General features: G+C 40.3%; 1 protein-coding gene across 3 annotated transcripts in view; it reads right to left on the bottom strand.

Moving 5' to 3' along the window:
* Positions 1-22,903, bottom strand: part of GRIA3 (glutamate ionotropic receptor AMPA type subunit 3) — a 270,471-nt gene that overhangs the window by 18,940 nt on the left and 228,628 nt on the right. For all 3 annotated transcript variants that reach the window (XM_063083062.1, XM_063083063.1, XM_063083064.1), the window contains one exon: positions 2,087-2,334. In XM_063083062.1, the coding sequence (XP_062939132.1) occupies positions 2,087-2,334 (248 nt within the window). The remainder of the gene's footprint in view (positions 1-2,086; positions 2,335-22,903) is intronic.

Raw genomic sequence — 22,903 nt, 5'->3', positions numbered from 1 at the left:
TAGGTCTTCTCCTGGCAAATGACATTAAAAAAAAATCCATTCCTTGTAGTCTTCTTTTTTGGGGGTACTATTGCTGCTTTCTCATCAATGTGAAGTACTAAGAGGGGCAAGTCAGTTGGGGTACTGGCTAGGCACATTCTGGTTAATCAAGGTTTTACAATAAAAGGACTTGCCAATGGCTGGTAAGATTATATGCTAAAGAAAGTTGTTTTAAAATTTATTTCTTTGAAAGTGCTCTGGATCAGTGTTTCCAAACCCTTATTATACTGCAGACTGGCAAACTAACTTTTCTATCAGGGTCCTGAGGGACGGAGAGGGAAAGAGAGAAGTAGAAGTACAACCATTGTCTCCGAAGGAGAAAAGCTTTGGCTTGCCAGTTTGTTGGTCTGTGGTTGGGAAACACTGTTCTTCACCTTAAGATGCCCATGTTATCTTGGTCATACAGAGCTGATCTTACATGCTTCAATATAATTCTCATGCCCCTTGGGCTATGGAGGATTCTGTTTTCAGGTCCTCTCCTGTACTTACCCAACATGTCTTCCCATGACTTGGTATTGTGGCTTCTGAGATTGCCCCTATTTCTTGTTGCTTGGATGATGGCTATTCATTCATTCTAGCCCTGAAGAATGTTAGGAGCCAAAGGAATGTCAAGTAAGATGGGTTTTCTTATGATGGCAGCTTGGATAATGATTAGACCTACCTGGACCAAGAACATGGCTAAGGAGAAGCCAAATCAGGAATTCATACAAACATAGTATCACAGTTAGGCGACACACTTGTTTAAATACACAAAACGTCTTTGCAAAGTCTCTATATGGGGTAGCCTATTGAAGAAAGACCCCATTTAACTTGAAACTGAGCTTGTTATTTGGCTTTCAAATTAAATGGGGTCTGCTTAAGTGGGCCATCACATATAGAGAACATCTCATCATTCATACACATAGTGGAAGAAGCCACCCCTCCCCAACCAACCAACCTCTGTGAGCAATCATCATGTCCTAGAAAAAAGAAAGGCTATAACCTGACTTTTCAGTACGGATCTGATTTCTCACACCACTCAGCTGAGGCAGGCAGAGACAGTCTCACAGGAAAGCCTTGGGCTCTTGAAAGCCTAGGGCATTGAAACCCACATCATGGCCTTCATAAGGCAACCAGTCTGATGTGTGAGGGAAGGGAAGGGGTACGGACAGGGAGCCTCTGTCTGGGAGTTTAAGAAGGGACCCAAGTTAGATCAAAAATGTGGGCAGTACCCTAAAGTCTTTCTGGTACCAGAAGCTGCCAGGCAGGGGAATAACCTGGTCATTCCACTTTATGTGTGAGTCTTGTGCTCTCTCCTCAGTAATAAGATAACAGTCTTGCCGATTACTCGTCACTAAGGGTACCCGGTTGTGGTGACATTGAGGCTGACCTTGGAGTCACCGCCCCCGCTGCCGCACTCTCCTTTGTCGTACCACCATTTGTTTTTCAATTTGTCCAAGAGGCCTTGCTCATTCAGTTTTAATACTGCCAGGTTAACAGCATTTCTTGAAACGATAAAACATAACTTGTAAGAAAATGCACAAATGCTTAGGAAATCGTTAACGTATAAAAAGGAGCACAAGAGGACAAATTGGCTAAATTTCACAGAACGTGGAGCTATAAAAATGTCTGTACAGCAAATACAGGGTTAAATATTGGAAGGTGGCATGGAGGATAACATTTGCTCAAAACTGAAGTGTGCGGGATGGGGAAATTGTCTTTGAGAAAAAAAGTAACAAGAACACCACATCCATGCAATTAACATTCGTCACATATGGCACCATAACTTGGCTTTTACCATTTAAATTGAAAAAGCCGTTGAACTGTAAAATTAAAACAGCAACAAACAGTCAGAGAGGACAACACAGAGAGAGAATATTAAAAAAAAAATGGATGCATTAAATAGATGAAACCATAATTTACCGTCTTATTTAACTCCATGGAATATTGTAGATTTTAAACTTTTAAAAGTTACCTCAAAATCCACAAGAAAGAAAATGACAACAAAATGCATCAGGGTAGGTGGAATACTATAACAACACGGATATTGTTATATTATTCCACCCACCTTAATGCTGAGCCTTTAGGGGTTGCCACACCATAGCCTTTGGAATCCAGATTTCCACCAACTTTCATCGTATCACACGGCTTTCTCTGCTCAATGTACTCATTCATTGTTGACTCCAGCAGGAAGGCGAACTTTCCCTTGGACTTCCGCACTCGGGCCACTCCGTCTGCTGTTGTTTTGGTAAACACAGATGGCTCTGCCGATTTCATGTAAGACCACATTTTCTCGTACACAGCAATTTTGGATCTCTGCACCGAAGAGATAAGAGTTCTTAGAGCTGCCAGATATTCAGTCTGGAAAAGGCCTTAGTGCAGTAGTTTTCAAACCTTTTTGATTGCAATCCACAGTAAGTAAAACATGTTACACTGCAACCCAGTAGACGCATTCAGACATATATAAACATGCTTCCAAAACAGGTTTCTCACAACCACACTCGCACTTGTTATGTGTGATGCTTTCTGATATTTTTATTCCATTCTAATTCACTTTAAAAAATGCTGGTCAGGACCCACTAAGTTGATTCCATGGCTCCAATAACTGGTTACAACCTGGTTTGAAAAGCACTTTCTTAGTTCAGTCTTCCCCTCAATGAAGAAATCTGCCCTACAATATTCTGCTGTGTGTTTATCCTGTACCTGCCTGGAAACCGGCCATTGGAAGGGAGTGTACAACCGTTTTATTCAGCCCACTCCACATGTCAATTATTGTAAGAAAGTACTTCCTTATTCTGAGCTGATCTTTGTTTCCCTATAATTCTCACACTTTAGTACTGTCCACTAGAGCTATTTAAGCAATTCTGTTCCTTCTTCTGCACGATGGTCCTTCAAACATTGCAAGGCTTTTATTATGTCCCCTCCTCATCTCTTCAGCAGGTGAAACTCCAGTGACTGATACTGTTTCCAGAACTCTTGCAACTTTAGTCTTTGACCCATAGGCACATTCTAGTTGGTTATGTCTCTCTTAAATTGGAGTGTCTAGAAATAAACATGGTACCCCAGATATAGAACCAGTACAGAATGAAAAAACAAAAAACAAAAACCCCCCTAAACAACAACACCTATTTGCTTCTTGTTATGGGAGCATTATTTTCTATCAATGCTGCCTGAGTTTGCATTAATGTATTTCATTACTTATCCATCCTTTCAACAAATATTTATTGAGCACCTACTATAGACAAAGCACTCTACTAGGGGTGTGAAGAATTTAGTAGAGTGAATAGAGACCTTTCCTCAACTCAAGTTGAGGCCAAACCAAAACTGTTATTTCTTTCTACCAAGCCAAGTCTCCCTCAATTTTACCTTTTTGAATTTTGATTTAAATCCTGTTAAATTTAATCTCAATTCAGGTGGTCCTTAGAACATGTACTAAATGCTTACTGTCTCTAGCTCTATGTTAGTCATGCTGGAAAATATAAAGGAAGCATAGTCTCAATGACCCCAGCACTTCCAACTGAGTTAGAAGCAAGCTAGGTCCTTAAGAATGAAATCCCTAAAGAAAAATTCTAAGGAGCTATTTGACCAGAGGTGAGATAGCATGGTAGAAACCATTAACATATGCCATGTTTTCAAGTGTCCTTTTATGGGATTTCCTGGCCTCCACTGCAGCTTTTTTGATTATTTATTTAGTTGCTCATCTCTGGACTTTGGCCAGTGCATAGCATCTTTCTTTTTTAAAAAAAAATAATTAATTTATTATTATTATTATTATTATTCATTCTAAGATATTGTTGCTGAGCAGTTGAGGGGGGGAGAGAGGAAGGGGGAAGGAGATAGGGTAGGAGGAGGAGAAAGAAGGGAGGGCATGGTCAAGGCCCATGGCACTACCCTCATTCTGACAGGGGAGAACAGGGGCCTTTGGTGGTGGCCTCATTGTCGCTGGGCTGGATGTGGATGTGAGGGGCATGGCTGAGCTTCTTCGTCCCCACACCATCCTGGCTCAGGAGCCTGGAGTGCTTCCACGGTGGCTGGGTGGTCATCACTGGGCTGGGTGCAGGCATCAGGGGTGTGTGGCTGAGACCCTTGGCCCCTCATCCTCCCAGCTCAGGAGCCTGGGGTGCTTCTGGCAGTGGCTTGGTGGTCATTGCTGGGCAGGATATGGCCATCAGGGAGGTGTGGCTGAGGCCCATGGTCCTTCCACTGGCTTGGGAGCCCAGGGGGCTTCCAGTCTTTCTAGGTTTTATAAGTGTTCTTTGGTGGTGTTAGACCTTTACTGGTTAGTATCAGAATTTTGTCTGTGATCTGTGGGTTTTTTGTTTTTTCTTTCAGTTCTGTGTTGGATTATTAGCTACCCCCACCACTTAAACTCTGCACTGGAACTAATTTGTTGTCCTTTGCTTACTTTTGAAATGGGGGAACTTCCTAAGGGAACCAGCACTTGAGCCCTGTGGTTGAGCTAAATTGTTGCTTTGCTGCTGATCCTCTGGGGAAGGCTTTTCGTGCAGCTCAGGTTTTAATTGTTGATCTTGTAATCAGTTCTGGGTCTTGTGAGGTCTGGTACATGTGGGTTGTGTAGAAACTCTGGTCTGGGCCTGAATCTTTTCTGCAGTTCTATATTCCTGACCGGTTTCCACTGAGTGGGCCTGTGCTGATTGGAAGGCAGATCAGCTGTCCATGCTGTGCCCCAGTGTTCCCCCAGTGGCCCGTCTCCTTCACTGCGCACACTCCAAACACTTCCCATGGGATGGGCCATGTACCATTCCCTTGTGATGACTCACTGGCCTCTGAGTGGCTCCTTGTTTCCATTGTCTGTGGCCCTTCACTCCTGTGTGGGTCTACAGGAATCCTGTTAGTGGTATTGTTGGCTTGGGAGCTACCAAGTCCCTCTTCTCCTCTGCAGCCTCCAAGCAAATTCATATGAAGGGCCCTGCTGTAGCTTTTGCCAGCTCTTGCTCCATGTGCTCACCAGGGCCAGGCTTGAAGTGGCTGGGGCACAAAACAGTTAGAACGGTCATTTCTCTCTCTCATTGTGGCTTCTCTTGCCTTCATGAACTCCATAGGTCTCTCCTCCTCCTCCCCTGAGTTCTAGTGGCCCCAGCTTGGCTGTTGTTGCTTTTTAATAGTTGTAAATTGGTTGATTGTGGGAGAGAGTGATGCTGGGGACTGTCTATTCCACCATCTTGACAGGAAGTCCAACCTACATAGCATTTCTTGAGCCTTGTTTGGACCTGCCCAAATAATTACAGGGGGGCTGGAACTCCCAGAGCTGTCACCATGGGAATTAAGCATTGTGTTTATGGCAATCTGACCCTCACTGAGGCCCACACTGACTCACTAAAACTGTCCACTGAGATGGGAACATGCTTGGTTTGCATAAAGTACAACAAAAAGAAGCCAATATGGCTGAAGCCAAATGAGCAAAAGGGAGAGTGGTGGGAAATAAGCTTAGAAGGATAATCAGAGGCCAGATCTTGCAGAGCCCTGTAGGTCATGGTAAAAAAGTTTGGATTTATTGTACATGTAATAGGAAACTGTTGGAAGATTTTGAGGAGGGATGTGATATGACATGATTTAAATTTTTTAAATTTTTGAAGAATTACTCTGATTGCTGTATGAAGAATAGACTATAAGGTGGGTCAGAGTAGAAGCAAGGAGATTAGTTAGGAGGCTATTCTAATAGTCCATGGGAGAGATGATTATGGCTTGGACTAGGGTGGGAGCAATGGAGGTGGAGAGAAGAGGTTGCTTTCAAGATATGCTTTGGGGAGACAGCAAATAAGCCCTGCTGATGGACATCTCAACCTGATGGTCCTATAGACACTTTCAGATTAAATACTTCCAAAGCAAACTTCTTATCTTCCATGTAAAGCCTAGCTCTCCTTCTAAATTCTATCAGTCAACCACTTAACTTCCAAACTAGGTGATGGAGTTTGGATGTGTTGTCCTCACAAAACTCATGTGGAAATCTGATCCCCAATGTCTCAGTGCTGGGAGCTGTTTGAGTCATGGGGTGGATCCCTCATGAATGGATTAATGCTCTCCCTGCGGGTGAGTTCTTGCTCTATGAGTTCCTGCGAGAGCTGGTTGTTTAAAAAACCCTGGCACCTCCCCCTACCCTTGCTTCCTCTCACCATGTGATCTGCTTGTACCCGCTGGCTGCCTGCCACTTTCCACCATAAGTAGAAGCAGCCTGAGGCCCACACCAGATGCAGCTGGCCCAGAATTGTAAGCCAAATAAACCTCTGTTCTTAATAAATTACCCAGTCGCAGGTGTTCTGTCATAACAACACAAAACGGACTAATACACTAGGTTTGGTTTTACTCTTCCCTTGGTCCCTCATTATGTCATGTTTATTCTAATATAGAAATGCCTGTAGAATCTGTCCTTTCATATTTCCATTCTCATTACCATTGCTTTCCCTTGGTCAGACTCCCATCATTTTCTGTCCGGACTATATTGCCTCCTAATTGGTCTTCCTGCTTCATCTGTCTCTTCGATTTATCCTCCAGTAAACCTGATCAAGTTATTTTCTTCTTTAAGATCCTGTGACAGTTCCCTAATACCTTCAGGACAAAATCCGAACTTGTATGTATGATATTCACGAGTACTTATGAAGGGGCTGGACAGTTAGCTGATTAGAGTGTGGTGCTGGTAACACCGAGGTTTAGGGTTCCATCCCTGTACCAGCCTCCCCCCCGTCCCCCCTCAAAAGAATGCTTATAATGTTGGCTACACTGTGCTAGGATCCAGTCACCCTGGACTACTCACTGTTCACTGAAATAAGCCACATACTTTTATGTCTTATGAGTTTGGTTATGTTTTTGCTTGTACCTGAATTGCCTTATTCATCCTACAAGAGCCAGAGCAAATGTTATGTCCTCTGTAACATCTTTCCTAACTCTCTCCTGCCCCTACAGAAGTGCTTCTTTGGCTGTCTTCCCAAAGCACTTTACTATAGACCTTATTACATTACATTAAGGTGAGTTGGCTATGTGTCTGTCTTCCCCATGTTACTTGAGTGTTTCTTGAGGACACAGTTCCATGCCTTATTCATTTTGGTAGCCCTCTTGGCAGCCAGTGCAATGCCTGATATGTGGTCACTAATAAAGATTTGTTTGCTTAAGAACTGAAGATTAGCCTTGATCAGTGTGCCGACCAAATTGCTGGTTAAAGATATCAGAAGGTTGGTTAAAAATGGCTATGAGCACTACCTTTACTGAACTGTAGAATTCTAGAGCTGAAGTTTTTCTAAAGATGACTATGTCCAATCGCCAGCTAAACCAACCAGGATATGTGCTTTACAATCCTCTTTTTAAATGCTGCTTAGCCTGCCTTTGATGCCCATCCCCATAATTCCCCCCAACAATCCCTAATGATCAAGGCTTTGTAAGATTGAAATCTCACCCATAGTCATTTATGCTCATTCCATATTATATTATCCTCATCTGACACATAAAATGATTTCTAAGCATCATAATGGAATACATTGTCAATGACTACTTTATTTCGGTAGGAAATCCCTAGTCAGTTGCCCAAAGAATTAAAAGAGTAAATAATTTAGATACACAGAAAGATATAAAAAAAGTAAGAACCCCTGTGTTCCTGTCACAAAGTTTAAGAATTAAATGTTATGAAGTTAGTTGAACTCCACCTATCTACCCCTCCCTAATTGTATATCCCTCCCTACTTACCAAAAATAACCACTACACTGAATTTGGTTTTTATTATTCCCTTGCACCTCTTTATACTTTACTGAAATAAACATATCTTCTTTCTAATGGCTATATAGCACTTCAACTAATGGATATACTATAATTTGTTTACCCAATCCCTGTCCGAAGAACTTTTAGATCAGTTCCAATTTTTTGGCATTATAGACAACACTACAGTGGGTATGTATTTTTGTGCACTTATAAAGAGATATATGTACATGCATATGCCTTCTTGGGTTCTTCATCTTGGCTCAATCAGACCTGAGCACACGGTTGTGGGGAGGGGAGTCAGACCAACTTCTTCTTACACTATTTGCAAATAGGCCATTACTTCCAAAGATAAATTTATAAGTCAAGGGCAAAGGGGTCCATGAATTCTGATCCAAGTGCACTGTAATTTGGACTCATTTACTTCATCATTTACTTGAGCTCTTTGATTGCTGATACAGGTTAAAAGGTTTATTCCTTTAAGTAATGATGCATTTCCAGGAGAATAAATGACAGTGCTTGAAGTGGGCACTTTAAATGTGTGCAGTGTACATGCAGCAGATATTAATGAATGCAGTAAATGACAAGTTAGTTAGTAGCAGAAATGATTGGGCCTGGTTGATGACTGAATTCTGAAGGAGGATAGAAGGGGCAAAAAGAAATGGCTCATAAGTGAGAAAAATTAAGCTGAAATGTTTATTTTCCTCACTAATATTTAAATGGTACTATGACATTCAGACCAAAAAGAAGAAAAAAAATCACTAGCATTTCCTTTTTCTTTTTTTGTAGTCCATCTTATTTTGGCTGAAATACTAAAGGCAATAAAAGGAATTGAATCTTATCTCAATCATCTGGGAGAAATTAAAAAAATTATGGGCAGGATGTGTAATAACAAGTTCATTTTTCTTCAACCTGCCACAATTCATTTCTTTCATCCCACAGAGCACCATTTTGTACCAAAGAAGGAAAAAACAGCAGTTATGCAGAGAGGCCACGAGCAATTCTCATAGCACTGCTAGATAATTAGCAAAGGGAATTCAAAGGAGAAATACATGAATGGAGGAGGAACAGATTAATCCACACTAGCAGACAAAGACAACACAGAGCCCTAGAATTAATTAATTCAACAGTCACAGTTCCAACTATTTGTAATAAATCATGAAAGTCAAAGATAGGGAGAAATTTGTCTTTTTGTTGAGGTGAAAATTTGAACCTTGGGCCCTGAGAGTCTGGTGCATGAAAGCAAGTGATTAGTGAGTCACTCAGCCCCCGACTCAGACCTTGTATCTCTTTGCAATGGTGTTGGTTACTCTTAGTCATTGTGCATACAGTAGCTCTCTAGTGATAAAAGTATTCTGTTGACCCAGATAAGTACAAAGCAACTGTATAATACAGTGGTTAAGAGTGGGGAGCCAGACCGCCTGGGTGTGAATCCCACTTGCAAGGTGCATAAATTATCTAGCCTCTATGTGTCTCAATTTCCTCATCAGTAGAATGGGATGATTTTTTTTTTAAAGTGTCTACTTCAAGGATTTATTGGGAGAAATTAAATGAGTTAATACATACTTATAACAGTGATTGTCACACAGGAAGTGATGAAAAACATTACAGACTTAGTAAAGAAAGCATTATTTCTTTTAGTGGCAGAATTTATTTTTATAACATTATAGATTACTTCATTATGAATTTCCCATATTTACTGAATCATTACTTCATTTTATGGGGGAAATCACATTCTTAAGTATTATTTATGTATTTGGGTCTCCAGATATATCCCTGGTGAATGCACATGATCTGTTCATCCACAAAAATCATTATCATCTGACTTTGAATTTTTAGAATTTTGTTGGTAGAAGAAAAATAGGTTGAATGGCAAATTTTCCTTTTAAATTTATGTTTTGTTGTTTAGTATTTTTTTTTTTTACATCAAAATTCTCATTAACCAGAACATTGCTATTAGGGAAAGCTGGTGAATGAAATTTTCTTCTTTCCTATGACTTAAAACATAATATCCACGCTTAAAATAGAACATCCAGTTGGAGTCAGTAGAATAATAGAGTTTTAGAGCTAGAAGTCACCTTATAAACCATCTTGTTCAGCCTATCATTCAATGAAGCAATAGCTTCTCTGCTCAAATGCCTCTAATGGTGAGACACTCTCTAGCTCAGAGGAGGCTTTGGAACTAGCCTATTCCATAGTGGGACAGTTCAAGTTGATAGAAAGTTATTTTTTGTTGGGCTGACATCCTTCATGAAAGCCTCTCCTTTCCAATCCTACTTCTGCCTCTGCTTGAATTGGGCAGTCTTTCCTCTCTATTCCATTTCTCTATTGTAGGGAGTACCAATTATACTGCTTTGTAATGGTTATCCTTAGCCAAATCTGAGCTCATTGAAAGTAGGGATCATGTCTTTTCTGTCTCTGCATCCTCAGTGTCTAGCATTATGCCTGGCATGTAGTAAACTCTCACTATGTGTCTGTGAAATAAATGAATATTAAAATTGAAGTGCCAGCCAGTGGTCCTAATTCTTTCTTCTGTAGTGACTGATACAGAATAAATATGCTCTTTGTCCCACACAATCTACAGCCTGAAGTCTACCACCACAATGCCTCCTGTTATTTGTCTCTTTTGCAGGCTAAACATTTTAAGGGCCTTCATTTATTACTTGTATTACATGAATTCTGGTCGGCTCCCCTTTTCTGGTCACAGTCTTCTAGATACTTTTTAATTTTTCAAAGTCCCTCCTAAAATGTGGCCTCCAGAATTGACCACAATATGCTTGAAATAGTGGCACTAACACAAAAGACAATGGAACCATTTCTTCTCATGATCTGGACATGAGCACAATTTTTCGCTTTGATGGGATTCAACAAACACTTTTCCATACGCTGATTGTCCAGAATTAACTGAATTAACAAAATAGACCAATAAATTGGAAGAATAATTATCAACAGAAGCATGATATGCTAATTCACTTATGGTATTAATTTACTGTCAGAGTGCAGACAAAGTATTACATAGTTTGTAGAAAGAGTATTGGTGTTTGTAACATCTCTTGCCCCAAACAGGTACAATGTGTTGTGAGTGAATAATTTGAGAGGTTAGAATAAAGGGGACAGGGGAAGATGGTTTTAGGTATTTTGTATCTCAGTGTTCCTTAAAGGGGAATGGGCTGGCTTTATGTATTTATTTATTTTTTTGGCTACTGTTGCCACCATACCTTTATTATTCATTTCCATCACTGTGTGTGAAGGACTAGTCTTGTACATACATGCCAAAGAGAGGCTAGATTTGACTTTGGGGTGCTCAGCCTCCACTCCTCTCCCCCTATTTCACTGTCTGCCTCCCTCAGAGATCCATCCTGTACCCCTTTTGTGACATCAGGTGTCTTGGTTCTCATGGAGGTGTTCACTGATATTATAAGGGCTTCTCTTACCCTTAAGCAAGGGATCATTTTTATATGAATGGAGGTATATTTTTATATACCTCAAAAAGGATAGTGGGCTTCTTGGTATTGTAAAAGACACCTTTTAGAGTCTGGAAAAAGCCATCTCTGTGTACAGGACAATAAGAAAGGGAAATATGGCAAACAAAAACGACTACCCCTCATCCATTTTGCCTTCTCTCAGTTTATTATGGACTACTTATTGCTTGACAGTTTTGTCAATTTCTGGTCAAGATTGTAACTTTGATTAAGAGAATATAATTATAAACTATAATCTGCCTTTTCCTTCTGAATCATTTAGCCTCCTCTGAAATTTCTGCTTTTAATAGAGGCTCAGGTGGCACTGCTAGCTGGTACAAATTCAAAACGGTGGCTTTGGGCCTCTGTCTGCCTATGCTGAGCACTTACAGAACTCCCATGTGCCTTCTGTGCCCTCCCTAACATTCAGGAGCAAATGTTGCCTCACAGATATGGACAGATGATCCTTACAAGTCAAGGTACTACAGGGAAAGGAAGCTGATGATGCAACTGCTTTGGAGAGCTCCTAACCTCCTCCTCTCCCCCCTCCCGTTCCTTTGCCTTTCCTAATGTTTGATGGGATTCTGTGTCCTAGTGAGGTGGGCAGAGTAGGAGGATAGCGGGAGGGGCAAGGTGTGGATGAGGTGAGCCCATTCTGAAGTTCTTTTTTACCAAAATTATTTTTAAATTGACATATTGTAATTGTATATACTTGTGGGGTACAATTTGATGTTTTGATACATATATATGTTGTATAATGATCGGGTTAGGGTAGTTAATGTATCCATCACCTCATGCATTTATCATTTCTTTGTGGCAAGAACATTCAAAAACCTCTCCTCTAGCTATTATGGAATACATAAAACTTAACTGTTGACCATAGTCACCTTACTGTGCAATAGAACGGGTAGAAATTCAAGTTCTTTAACATAGTCATAAGTCTCGGGTCTACAGAAATTCTTTAATTTGTCATTCTGACAGTGATAATTTCAAGCACTTGGTTTAGGCCCACGAAGCAAAGATTTTTGTGGCAAGAGTGTTGCCTGTCATATAGTCTTTCAAGTATTCCCCTTCCTTATTCAGAGAGGCCTTAGATTTATCATTACCAGAAGCAGGAGATAGTTGAATATCTTCAAACCTCATATTTGCATATGGCTTTCTGGTTGCCACGGTGATTTTCACACACCATTTCATTTAAGCCCCGAGCAGCCCTGGGGTGGGTGTAGCAGCTATTGTTTGTTCACTGCTTAATCCCTAGCCCCGGAGAACAGTGTCTGGGCCCAGCAGTGCTCAATAAATACTTGTTGAATGAAAGAATGAATTCCCCTTTTTGAATGAGGGAACCAAGGGTGAGGGGGATAAGTACAGTGGCAATGCCGAGAGGTGGCATAGTGGGCTTTAGCCTTCAAAGTCACTACAAATAAACAAGCCTGGCATTAACTGTGCTTGCTATGCAGTTTCCTGATAAGTCCTAACCAGAATGCCACCTTGAAGGGTCTCCTATGCAGAAATTTGAAGATTTGCTACTGACTCACTAACTTGCCCCAGGTTACACAGCTAATGAGGAACAAGGCTGAGACACCATTCAAGTCTGCTGAATTCAAGGCTACAGATCTCTCCCCTACAACCCCAACCTCTTCTGCTCTAACACTGACAATATCCTTTCTGATGAAAGAGAGCAACTTGCCTTCAAAAACATTTTTACTTCTTGTCCAAGCTTTTTTAAAAATTAGTGTAAGTTCTAAATTAACCCCAATCACCTCCTACTAAGGCACTGGAATAAGTGAACGTTCTAGTCACTCACTGTAAACCTGCTACAGGCCTCTAGTGTCCACACTTCACCACATGAAGGGATCAGAGCAATTTGGGGCGGAAGAGGAAGAGCACATCTGGCTTGCCAAATGCATCTGACACATGTTTTTCTTCCACATCTGCTTTGGAGAAATAAATAGCTCTAATGAGGTACCTTTGGAAAAAGGAATCACCGAATTTTACAATTTTTTTTCTCCTAAAGCAAAGGAAATGGTTTCCATTTTGATTTGGAGCAAGAAAATTTGGCAACAGAAAATGATTTCATTTCTAAAGCATGACCAAACCCCCAATTTCATTGGCTTTCTTTCCTTCACTTAAACATTCAGACAAGTATTGCCTGTCTGTTTCCTTTTGCTTCAGATCATCAGTGACTATGTATTAGTCAAAACAGGATGGAGGAGGGGAAAGAAATACTGGTTTCTATTTTTAGCCTTTCTATTGGTGTGTTATGATCCTGGCTAAGTTATTTCGGGGACTGGGCTTTTAGATAACTTCAGTGGAGTTGGAGGTCATCTTTTGCCTAGACATTGACTTTTGCCCTCAAATATCAAGTCTGCATTCCAAATGCCATTCCCTAACATTTTCAAACTGTGTTCTAAAGTCCAGGGACAGGTTTCCTTCCGTCTCAAGGAGGGCTACTTCAGATGTCTCCTTTCCAAAGGTGCAGGTGACAACTCAGCTAAGTTTCCACTGACCTTTCTAGTGCCCCTCCCTGGCGTGCAAAGTGAGATTGCTATTCTGATTATCTTCTGCTTCTCTGTGCCAAGTCAGACTAAGCATATTTCAATGGGGTGAAAGTAGCACCACTGGCTATATGACTTTGAAAGCCAGAGTCAACAAACTCTTGGAGAAAACATTTCCAAGGTCCCATTGCTCTATTCTGGGGGAATAGAGGAAGGGACACAGTACCCTCTACCCCTGTGGCTCTCACTTAGAAATGATTTTGCTTCACAGGAGGCATTTGGCAACATTTGGAGACTTTTTTTATAGTCACAACTTGGAGTGCTACTGTATCTAGTGGGTAGAAGCCAGGGATGCTGCAAAACATCCTACAATGCATAGGACAGTCCCCACAACCAAGAATTACCTGGCCCCAAATGTCAATAGTGCCAGGGTTGAGAAACCCTGCTGTTTGGGCTTTGATGGAGCCAACATTCAGTGGGGAAAACCATCATAACTAACGTCTAGTTGAGACATACTTCGTTTCAGGCTCTATTTTAAGTGTTTTACATGTTCTAACTCATATAATAAATCTCTATGAAATAGATTATATTATTATTATATGATTACCCCATTTAAAAAATGCAGAAATAGAGGCACAGAGAAGTTAAGTAACTTGTCTAAGGCCACACAGCTCATTTGTGGTGGAGCTGGGCACTTACTCATGTAGGCTCCAGAGTCTGTGCTCTCAAATAGTACACTATTCCCAGATAGGCTAAGGGATGATTGTAAGTCACATGCTAGGGCTGGGCTGAGTCCACAAAAATTCTGCTTTAAATGATGCCTATACCTTAGCGTAACTTCAAGGGGCATGATATTTCTATTATCCCTACCCTGAAATATTAGATTGGGGACCAAGATGTCTTGCCCTTAATCTACATGAAAACTCCATTTTTTAAACCAGAAGTCAACAAATTATTTTTTTCTCCTTATTTTGAGAATGAAAATACATAAATATGGACTACTAGGCCTGTTATAAAGCAAGACTGAGTCAATGTTCACTGTTGCAGATACTCCTCATTTTTCACTCCCCTACCTGGGCAGTACCACCTCTTCCCCATTTGCCTTTCCAGGTACAAAATGCCCTCTCCCACCCCACCCTGCTCTCAGAAAAGGATTGTAAACATTCATGCTGAGGTATAAATGATGGACAACAGCCTGAAGTGTGATTCCTTTGCAGAAGAGCTTACATTTTAGCAAAGATGAAAACACAGCTAAAGAAAGATAGCCTCATGGTGGACATGTAAACTAGGTAAGGGAGGTGTGTGTGTTTATTGAAAAGCTGACTTTGCTAACAGCATACCTTCCCCTTCAGATTGAAGAATCTGTTTTCAGGATAGAGAATGGGCCACAGAGAAAGTGTGCCTGCCGTACCTTTTCACTATTAACTAGAGCAAAGCCTCAAATTCCTTGACTCCCAAGCAATAGATTGCCTCTATGCCTGCTATCACTATTGAACACTTCAGGGTCATTTCTCTCAGCCTGCTAGAGTTCTGTTTTTCAATAAAATTTCATCTTCAGCAGTCTAGAACCTATCACCACTGACTAATTGGATTTCACTTTCCAACTGTATTTTTATTTTCTGTAACTAAGATATTTAAAGGAGAAATTAAATACCCTTGTTATTCTTGAATCAATTAATTGTAGTGCAGAGACTAAACCTGACAATGCAGATCCTAGGAAATGAGAGAAAAAAATGTTCTTTTATTAAGGAGCAAAATCTATCCTGGAATTGCAATATTTTGAGTTTCCACAGAGACTGTTTCTTCCATGTCCCCAGAGTAAGAATTATTTTCATACTAAGGGAAAAAAACAATGAAAAAAAGAAGTAATCTGCTCAGGGATATCCAGAAGAGTCCAAATTTTCCACTTAGTGTTTACTGGGAGAGTTAGTTTCCCAAAAGGTGAGCTGGAACTAATCTGAAGAGTTCTCTTAAAGCCAGCTCATCTGTTCTTTATCTGTAGGTAATATATACCTGGGAAGCTACTGATCACTGCTCTTGTGATTCTGATTTAAATTGGCCTGAGGTGGGGCCAACATTTTAAAAAATGCTTCCTAGGTGATTCTAATATTCAACCTGGGTTTAGATCAATCAACAATGATCCTACAATAGCAACAACTAGCTGCCAGCTATTACAATTGAACACTGACAATGAGAGGGCTACCATTTATTAAGCACTTACATGGATCAGAAATGGTGCTTCACACATTACATACATTATTGCTAATTCATAAAATCACCTTGTAAAACCAATATTTATCCCCATTTTATTGTGAAGGTAACTAATGCTTATGGAAGTTAGTTTACTTATCCAAGATCATACAGCTTGTTAAATTTCTAGCCCTGATCTCACTAAACTTTAGACTTGATTATCCAGCTTCTTACCTGACATCTCCACTTAGATATCTCACAGGCATCTCCACCTTAGCATGGCCAAAATGGAGCTCCTGACTCTCTCTCACCTATGTTTGCTACTCCTCCAGTGTTCTCCAGCAGAGAAAATGGCACCACCATCCAATTTGTTCAGCTGCTCAGGCCAAAATTCTTTTAGTCATCCTTGACCCCTCTCTTTGGTCTCACATTCTGCAACCCGTCAGCCCATTCTTCAAAACACATTCAAAGTGCAACCACTTTGACCACCTCCACCCTAATCCAAGCTAATCATTGTTCATCTAAAACATTGCAATTGTTTAAGTGGTCTCCCTGCTCCTCAACTTCTGCCCTCGCATAGCAGTCTGAGGGTATTTTTTCACATAAATTGGATCATGTCATTCTTCTGCTCAAAGCCCTCTAAATGACTTACTATCAAACAGAATAAAATCTACAATCTTTACTTTGGTTTAGGAAGCCCAGCACAACAGGCTCTGGCTTGTCTTCTCTGCTGCCCTCATCTTTACTACCCTTTCCCTTTCTCAATTCGCTCCAGCCACAAGCGCCCTTTCCCTCAAACCTGCCAAGCACATTCCCATGTCAGGGCCTTTGCTCGTGGGTTTCCATCTGGAATGCTTTTCTCTCTACCTCACCTCCTGTTTGCATGGCCTGCTCTCTCACTTCATTCAGGTGTCTGGTCAAATGTCAGAAAGGCCTTCCATAATCAGCTGAGAAGAAATAGCACCCCAACATTTTGTCTCCTTACCTGCTTTTTAAAAATAGCACTTAACACTAACTGAAACATATATGTTATTTATAGCATTTGTTTATTTTTTTTTGGTCATACCCACAACAATGAGCACAAGGACACTGTTTTGTTTTGAGCACTTAGAATGAAGGTTGTCACATAGTATGTACTCAATAAATATTAACTGAATGAATAAATGAATAGCTGAGATTTAAATCCAGATCATTTGACACCAAAGTGTGTATTAGCCCCCTCTCTCTCCTTCCAAAGCTTAGAGAGGTAAACTGATAATTCTAAGGTTGCACAGATGCAAAATGACAGATGTAGTATTCAATCTAGGTCTATTGGCTTCCAAAACCGGCGCTTTCCTTACTACTCCGCATTGCCTCCCAGTGGAGAAATTGCTAGTGACTACAGTGACCAAATGTCAGTGAATTGATTGAGGTTTTCTTTGACGCGTGTTGAAATGATTCTAATTTTCTTCCTTGGTTCAGCTTTGAAGCCCGTGCAACATGCTCTGAGGTAAAAGGCACCAATATACTAACCCACCAGCCTGTCATAGGGCCCTAAATCCAACCATTAGAGAGCATGCCTTTTATTTGATTTCGACAAGTTACTTAAACTTCTCTAAGACTCTAATAATGATCTCTGAAATGGAGAACAAATATTAAATGAGATAATTTCATATAAAGGACCTAGCACAGTGTCTGGCATGTAGCAAGTCCTCAGCATACTAGATTATGCCCTCATGGCAATGGGAGAGTAACACAACCCATATCCACAACATTTGTATGATTTGGCTTGTTAGAAAATTTGTGCTAGAAGAATACTGGAGGGAAGGGGAATCAAGATAGGTCTTGGGGAGGGCAGGCAAGGTGGGATGCCACCCTGATAAGTGAGAGGGCACATGAAGGCATAGGCACATGTGAGTGTCAGGAAGGATGGTGTCACGTTTAAGTGCTGTCAGTTCTACTGAGGCACAGACTAGAATCATAGCTAACTCACTAGATGCTTGGCAGAGAATACCTTATAAGGCTAAATGGGGCCACCAAAATGTTCAATTTCAATATATTCACATTTCACCCTCTCCCGTGGCTCTCAATTTTGAACAGTTGGTTTTAGATTTAAGTCTTTTCCTACTTGCTGTATTAGGAATGTTCTGGTAAGTATTACTTCTTAAGGTGCTATGCTGGTTAAAAAAAGTAGTCTGGCTGGGGTTTTGTCAGGCAAACACACTGACTGTGAAAGCTGCAGGAAAATTGATTTTATGGTGTTTGCATGTCCTGGCACAAACTGTGTGGCATGGAAGCTTAAGTTACAGAATCTTCTGGTAAGTGCAGCAAGTGGGGGTGACTTCACGAAATGATTAGGTTTCACTAATATTCACATTGGGGTCAAGGCAGTGGTCTCCACTGCCATATGCAATATGGCAAATAAAACTACTAATTTGTTGTTATTTCATTTAGAGAACTAGTCAGTTAGCCACGTAATCTGATACCCGCACTCAAACACAAATCAACATACTTCTTTACACCCTCAATTTTCATGCTCAGGCCCTAATCCCAAACTGTCTTCATTCTGCCACCTACTCACCAGTACTCGGGAAGGGGCCTGCCTGTCCATGGTAAAATTTGCAGTTCTGTGAAGTTTTCTTTTGGTGTACAGAGCAGTGGTTAAGATCATAGATCCTGAAGTTACAAAGACCTTGCTTTGGTACTTAATAACTGTGTGACTTTGAGTAAATCATTTAACCTCGCTGAACCTCAGTTTCCTCATCTGAAAAATGGGGATGGTAATAGGATCCACCTTACAGTGTTCATGAGATGATGTAATGAGATGCCTTATAATGAATTTAGCATGGTTTACGACAATATCGTAAGCACTTAGTTTCTCCCCCATTCAATAGTTGTATCAGGCACTTTGGTAGATGCTGCAGGGGACAGGGTTGTGGAATGGCCGTTATGCTCAAAAAGCTAAAGAAACTAACAGTCCAAAGTGTCATCCAATAGAACTTTCTGAAATGTTCTGTCCAACATAATTTTAGCCACATATATCTATTGAGCACTTGAAATGTGGCTAAGTGCTACTGAAGAACTGAATTTTAATTTTTATTAATTTAAATTTTAATAGTTACATGTGGCAAGTGGGTACCATATTGACTAGCACAGGTCTGCAGCTGCAGTAAAGGACAAGCAGAGAGGTACTAAAAGGCAGCCAAAGGGCACCAAGAACTATTTTGTCTACTTTATAATATTTTTATGGCTTACCCTGATGGGGGAGGTGAAACTGCATCAAATGGAAGTCCTGCCTGCACCAGTTGGAAGGCTGGCTATAGGTTAGGTTGAGGGGCAGGAGAGGAGGGGGTATAACTCCTGCTCTATTTAGAGCTAATCTGTAGCTCTGGAATACCTTACCCAGCCTGTGTTTATGGAAGGCTTCTCTAGAGAAAGGTAAGCTGTATTATTTGCACAGGCAAAAATTCATTAAACACATGAAGAAACTGTTTCCTTAAAATTTATCCTATTTGTGTAAAGTTGAAAATAAGTGAACTCCTGGGTGTAGGTATGCCATGAAAGAGTATTTTTGTAACTTCTGTCCAAGAACCATATTTTCCTTCAAAAGAGCAGATCATTATACAGGAAAATATTTGTGGAAAAAACATAAAAATGTAGAGTATGCTTCTTCAACTTCCACCCAGCCTGATTTTCTGTTTTTGGCTCTGTCAGTTGTTTGGACCTTTTCTCTCTGACTCTCTTTTCCAAGGGAAGAATCCAATAGGGGTGAGCAGCCAGGTGACAACACTCACAATTTCCCCCAGTTAAAAAAAATAGTTCATCCCTGAATCAGCTCTGATAGATGGGCTGAAGAGCTGAGTATAATCAAAACTGAAAGTGGCAGAACCTCCAGGGACACTTTCCTTTAAAAATTCCAAATAACTTTGTCAAGTACTCATTCCAAATGCCTTTGCCTTGCATTTTCAAACTGTATTACAGTTACATTAAGGTCATAACTGTAAATTTGCCTTATATGAGTCATCAAAGGGGGAATAGGACCAGCACTTCCCAGAGAGGTAGGACCTTGGGAATTAGGCAGGTTGAATGGTGTCTTTTTGGCTTGGTTGCTCTCATTTAGTAACCAGAGACTTGAACCAAGTTATACCAAAAGCCCCAAACTGAAATGAAAGCTGCCAAATTGCAGATTTGTAAGTTAAACCCCATTAAAAAAAAACAAAAAAAAAACCCAGGAAACAAAATCATGAGCTGAAGCAAAGTGTTTTTTTTTTTTTTTTTTTTTTAAGAATCAACTAGAAAACTAGGTTGCTTTATACTCAGGGCTGTGTATTTATCACCACTATTGAATAGAAACAGAACTAAAGTCTGAAAACCCTCCAAAATAAAACTAATCACACCATTATTCCATTTGATTTGAGTTTCTGATATGTATAGTTATCACCTCTATTCAGTAAAGATCAATAGTCAAACTGCAGAAAGAAGCCATGTTGAATCCTGAAGGACTTAGAAAAGTAAAGGGAAACTGAAAGCCTGGGTTGCATTTCCAAATTTCATATTTTTTCTAGTACCTGTAAAACCTGTGGCCTGTGGGATAATTTATTAACAGTCATTGTTTTGAAATGCGATTCTCTTAAGTCCCCGTTTCTGTGCCAGCACCTTGTTGTCGTTTTTTTGTTTGTTTTTTATTTTTTCATGTCTGGCCGGTGCAGGGATCCAAACCCTTGACCTTGGTGTTATAACGCCACGCTCTAACCAGCTGAACTAACTGGCGGGCCCCTGTGCCAGCACCTTATGACAAAAGAAATACAGTAACTTGAAAAACAGGCCCTCTATATCTCAAGCAAGAGCCGTAATTATCTGTTGCTATTCCAGAAAAGGAGAGTACGCCAATGATACTTTAAAAAAAAAATGTATTTTCCTTTTAAGAAAAATATTTTTCTCCTGCTTGCCTTCTATTCCACTTCTGATCAACCAATGGCAGACCGTTGTCAGCTGGAGTGCTTACTGCCCACTACCTCCCACTCCCCATCCCCACCAGTGTGCTACCAACAGTAGTTAACTCAACAAACCAAAAAATGCTCATGTAGACCTATATGTTTTTTTTAGCACCCATTAAGATAATCTGTGGCCAAAGGTTATCTGTTTTTTTCTCCGTAGTTAAATGACTTGTTTCTATTAACCCAAGATTTTTAAAGTCATTTGCAAAACTTAATTTCCATTAGTATGACTTTTACTTCATAGTCTGACATGTAAAGATAACAGAATATTTAATTAAGAGCCTTCCTCGACAGTCTGTCTTTGAGGCTTGCTTTCTCCACCTTCGGCCTCGAAATTGTTTGTCAGTGTTGTGGATTCCCTCCCCTTTTCTCCACCTAATGGCAATGCGCATTTCTACTGATTTCTATCCAGGTCATTCATTATCCACTCACTGAAAAATATGTTATTAATGAGAAGGTAGGAGTCATGCTGTCCTCCCCAGGTTTAAATGAATCTTTAAGATGGTATAATCAAACAGATATGCAAAATAGGCCATTAATGCAACATTAAGTTTACAAATTTAAACACGAAATCAAGGAATGCAGAACTTTTAAATTTCTTATTGTTTCAGTCTTAGCAACATGGCACATGCTGAATATATAATACAGCATTAGGAAGACATGGATTCATAAGTATTGAAAAAATAACCAGTGTATGTAAAGGAGACTCCAAGACTAACTACCAGACTCAACATCAGCAAGTAAGTTTCCCAACACCTTTGAACCTTCCTGTCCTTGGTTTGTGCTGCTTTGCCTAGATAAGAGTATGCCTTCCATTATGTAATAGATGAATTCCTAGAAAAAGCTGTGCCATAAATTAGATTTATTTTTGAAAATCAAATTTTATTTCTCTATCGATGCATGGGCTGTTTTAAGCTTATTTCTGAAAGCCTTCCTCCTAGGTTTCTCTGACAGTAGTTAATGATCTGTAAACACCAAAATATACTAAGGGATCTCTATTCTCCAGGGAAGAATATATTTCTAATGTGAGTTATTACTATTAATTGCTTTTATCAGTTGTGAATTTTCAGATATATGGATTACTAAAGGTAGGGTCTAGCTGTACTGTACAGCCAAAGGTTTTGGAAGAAAGGGAAAGCCTTAAAGATAACAGATGTTTCTTTTCTAACTAGTCCTTGTTAATCTTTGGACTGGCAGAAGGGCAAGCCCAGAAATTGCCTGGCAAAGCAGAAAAAGAAAAAGGCAGTACAAAATGATTCAGGATGGGAGGTCTTGATACAATGGATACTGTGCTACATCCCCAAGGTGCCAAGGGCCAAAGATGTATCCATGGTAACAGCAAGGGTCCCAGTGGAATAGAGTGGAGGAAGATTGAACCCTAGCCTTACAAAAACTGATCTGGTCTCTATGAAAGACATAGCTTTCCAGAAAGGGAGAGGGTAGAGGTATCTTTTCTGCAGTAGTGGGGATCCCAAAAGATGATGGCACCCCAAAAGAAGTTGGAAAGAAGGAGTGGTTTCTCTTCATTATCCATCAGAGATACAAATATATTGTGGTGGGAATACTCTATCCACTTGTTGACAGTTCCACCTTAACTCTGCGAGAATCTTAGCAATGTCCACAGCTTAGTCTTTATCATCAAAGCCTACGATGATTAGAAAATTGATCAACTGCCCCTCACCACTGGTGTGGATGAAGTCTGGGCAATCTGGCCTCTGGACTGGATAGCATTTCTCTCCTGCTTTAGAATCACAATGCCCCTACCACCATCCTGGTGCCATATTCAGTAGATATTTCATGCCCACTCCATGTCTTTGATGACTTTGATAAACATCACATTCTGTTTACCTAATACCCATAGCATATTAAAATGGCAATGGCAATGTAGAATTAACAAAAGGGACAGAGAGAGAAAGGATCACAGAAATCTCACTTCTTCCTTCAAAGCCTAAGAGCCTGCACTTTAGTTTGATTACTATCCACCATACCACTGTTTCCAGAAAGATGTGCCTTCGCTAACCCTTCTTGGTAGGGGTACTCAAAGGAGTGGTTCAGTTCA

The sequence above is a fragment of the Cynocephalus volans genome, chromosome X (genome assembly GCF_027409185.1).
Source record: "Cynocephalus volans isolate mCynVol1 chromosome X, mCynVol1.pri, whole genome shotgun sequence".
In the NCBI taxonomy this organism is placed as follows: Eukaryota; Metazoa; Chordata; class Mammalia; order Dermoptera; family Cynocephalidae; genus Cynocephalus; species Cynocephalus volans.
Note: the sequence above shows the minus strand (reverse complement) of the source record. Positions and strands in the feature narration are given on the sequence as shown.